General features: G+C 54.1%; 2 protein-coding genes across 2 annotated transcripts; both read right to left on the reverse strand.

Annotated features, from left to right (window-relative positions):
• DQ04_13571000 (hypothetical protein) lies at positions 1–1,156 on the reverse strand (the record flags this gene model as incomplete). The annotated part of the gene is made up of 1 exon (XM_009316983.1): positions 1–1,156. A coding segment is annotated over one exon (1,156 nt), but the record flags the coding sequence as incomplete, so codon positions are not given.
• A 1,186-nt stretch (positions 1,157–2,342) lies between these two features.
• Positions 2,343–2,996, reverse strand: DQ04_13571010 (hypothetical protein; the record flags this gene model as incomplete). The annotated part of the gene is made up of 1 exon (XM_009316984.1): positions 2,343–2,996. The coding sequence occupies one exon, from the start codon at positions 2,994–2,996 to the stop codon at positions 2,343–2,345; it is 654 nt and encodes a 217-aa protein (XP_009315259.1).
• Positions 2,997–3,657: the final 661 nt, after the last annotated feature.

Below are 3,657 nucleotides of genomic sequence, written 5' to 3' on the forward strand. Positions count from 1 at the left end.
CAGCCAGAAGGGCCAGCGCACTCAGCAGCAGCAGCGGCACCCCACGCACCCACGCAGGACTGTCGCTGGCGTCCGCCGCCATATTAATCTGCGACACTCCGGTGGCGACATCCTCAGAGGGGGGTGCCGCGCTTTGTGTTTCCTTCGTTTCCTCCGGTGCGTTTCCTGTGGGTCTGGCGGAGGCTGTGGCTTGTGGAGGGATAGATGCTGCCCCCTCGTTTGGGGTCTCCTGCTCTGAGACCAGAGCAGCAAGAGGCTCCTTCGGCCCCTCTTCCGGCGCAGGAGGCATGGTTACAGCATCCGGTACCTCCGGTGCGACACTTAGAGTGGTGATTACCATACCAGCGACCTGCGCTACGGCCTTAGCACTCTTCGCTGCCTTTTCAGCCTGCGTTGCTGCCCATTTAGTGTTGTCTGCTGCTGAGGCAGCTGTAAACGATCCAAAATCTTCTCTCCTCTTATAGCTATTCGCTGCCTCGGCAGCGGACGTCGCGGCAGTCTTAGCGCTCTTTGCTGCCGAATCTGCTCTCGCCACTGCTTCTGTGGCGTGGGTGACCGCTTTGTTTACGTTGTCTTTCACCTCAGTTCCTTTCTTTTCTGCCAACAAAATAGTTTCCAATAACTCCTTGGCTTTCTCCAATAAAGTCTTCGAAAGTGTGGCCTTTTCCGCCGAACTGTTAGCAAGTTGCGCCGCTTCATTAGCCTTCTCCTCCGCCTTATCCACATCTACCACCATCTCTTCATTGGCCTTAGTGTGTGGTAAGCGAAATATCCGTATGGACTCCGTAGCCGCTTCCGAGGCACGCATCGCATCCGTCGCTGCTTCTGTGGCACTCCCCGCCGCCTCGGTAGCCTTAGCCGCCGCCTCCTCCGCAGAGGCCTTGCAGTCAACGGCGGCCGATTGAAGCTGCTGTCCTTCACTCGAATGGGTACTGGATTGGCCATCCGCAGTATTCGCTGTCAGACGTGACTTATGACCAACCGCCTCATGTTGGTCATGCGGCTTGCTTGGGGAACTTACGGAGGGTCTGGATGCTTTTTGCAACTCTGCACGTTCAGGATCCGCATCCAACTGCGGAGTATCGGCTGCCGCGCAGAAGGACACGCAGCACAGCGCGAGAGCAAACACAAACACCACCTGGCGCACAGCCACCATTCTTTTCAATTCCTCTTGAAACACACTGGTCTGCAATTAGGAACAAAAGAGACACTGCGTGTCTCACAGACAGTGGCGCAGAGCAGCAGCGGCACAACAGGTGCGTCGCTGCGCAGCAAACACGAATGGAATAATTCAAGCAACCTCTTGGCTAAACGGGCACCACGCAGTGATGCGCAACGCAAAGCCCCAACAAGAGCAATAAGGAATAAAAAACAAAAGAACCCCAACCGACAATACAGAGCCAAGTGACTATCATTGATAGGTGATAAAACGGTGCGTACCACACAAAGGAGTGGCGGAGACAAGAGAAACCAAAAAAAAGAATTTAAAAGAGATGCGGGGAGTTGGCCCTCTCAAGTGGGCAGCGCACAATCATGTGCCAAGCAAAGCCCATTACAACAATGAGAGAGATGCGCCGTCCTCGTTGGATACAGAGCACAGGGAGTATCCTCCAAGGGGGATTAGGTGGCGCGGGGGAAACAAACTTAAATAAAATGAAACGAAAAGTAAAGCAAACCAAAACATATTAGTAAACAATCTCCAGGGCAGCACACACAAGCACAGGGTGTATGCGCCCTCTCCGTGTGCACACACACAGAGGTCAGCACACAGCCAGGAGGCCCAGCACACCAAACACCAGCAGCAACGGTGTACGCACCCACGAAGGACTGACGCTGCTGTCCACTATCCGGGCATCCTGCAGGGTGTTTTGTGCATCGCTCTTGGGAGGTATCAGTGGCGCATCAGCAGCTTGGGAAGCAGCGTTTTCCAGGGATTCTGTGGCTGTCTTCTCCTCTGATGGTACTGAGGTTGACTGCTCTGTGTCGGTCATCGTGGTGCCAGCTTGTTGTTGACCAGAAGGGTTCTCAGATGTGAGAGTACTGCGCAGTGGATCCTGTGCGAGACTCTGGCTGTTTGCATCGTCCTGTGTCGTTTCCGCATGATGTTCTGACGGAGACCGATCATCTGAAGGTGAAGCCTCAAGTTCATTCTGTCGTGTTTTAAGAGCCTTCAACGCAGCATCGATCTGCTTAAGCTGTGAGTTAGCGTTTTTGACGGTGTTCTCAGCGTGTCCAAATGCATCGACAGCGGCCCTGGAAGCCGCTGCCGCGTCTCCCGCTGCAGCTGTTGCAAAAGTCTCCGCATCTTTAGCGTCCTTCTTTAGTTCCTCGTTTACAGATAATTATGTGGTGGGAGACGCAACGTTGAGAGTTTTGTATGCTTTCTCGGCGCTGGTCTTGGCATTAAAAGCATTCCCTCTCTCCGTGGTCTTAGCCTTTGTTGCTTTTTCAACGCTACTCTCGGCTAGTGACAGTGCCGACAACACTTCTGATAGTTTTTTTAATACCTCCTGTGCGGGCTCTGCTTCTGTTCTGCTAACTTCAACCGGTTTCTTCGCCGCGTTGCCAGCCAACTCCCGTGCTTTAGTGAACAACTCCCCTGCAGTAGTCGTTGCATCCACTGCTTCCTTGACCTTCTCCACGATTAAAGCAACCGATTCGTGAGACAACGTTGCCGTGGTCATTGCGGTTTTCGCCAAGCCGACAACCTCAGCAATTTTATCCTTCTCGATCTCTTGTTTTCCCACCAATATCTTTTGAAGCGCAGCAGCCGCTTCTGACGCCGCTTCTGCCGCAGTCTTGAACTTATCCGCTGCACTCTTTACGGCGTCCACCTTACCCCTGGCATCATCCACCTTCTCCTTTGCCTTCTTAAGGTTAACAATCACTTGATCCTCGCCACCGGTATCCTCGGCAGGAGTCGCTGCACAGCCACACACGCAGCACAGCGCGACGGCCACCACAAACAACGCGGAACGCCTCACCACCGCCATCATCACAGCCCGAGGCACACTGGTCTACAGAGGGGGAGGGACGCACAGCGGGGTACACAAGCACAGCAGGGGAGAGCAGCAGCGCACAGACAACCTCCCAGCAGAAGCAGCAGCCCAACATCGCAGCACACAGTCACAAAAAAAAGATAAAAGAGAACCCCCCCAGGAGGAGAAACAGTTAGTGGGCGGCGTACAGCAGCGCACAAACCTCCAACAATCAAGAATTAAAACAGTTCTCACCTCTGGAAAGCACCCCACCACAAAGCCCAAGTGGCGGCAGTACTCCCTCCCGTCACTGCGATGGCGCAGCGGAGAGGAAACAAGAAACAAAAACAACGGGGGTGAATTCACCATACGAGCCGTCCCCGCAGCAGCNCACCACACAACTCAACGGACAACTAGAGGAGTAGCACATCACTCACACAAAACATTAGTGGCAGAGCACAACAAGCACACAAAAACAAAACCCCAACAACCCCAGATGAAAAAATGAAAGAACGTGGCAGCCAAAACGCCTATTTGAAAGTGTGGCTGTGTTGTTAAACAGCTGAATGCTGGTGTCCCTCTGTGCTCCCGGTGGGGTGCAGCGGGAGGCGGTGCGGCACTCCACACCACGCCGCAGCGCAGAGCACAGACACAAGCGCGGAGGGAAGCAGCGGGCACA

This window comes from Trypanosoma grayi, assembly GCF_000691245.1.
Source record: "Trypanosoma grayi strain ANR4 Tgr_1357_V1, whole genome shotgun sequence".
Classification (NCBI taxonomy): Eukaryota; Euglenozoa; class Kinetoplastea; order Trypanosomatida; family Trypanosomatidae; genus Trypanosoma; species Trypanosoma grayi.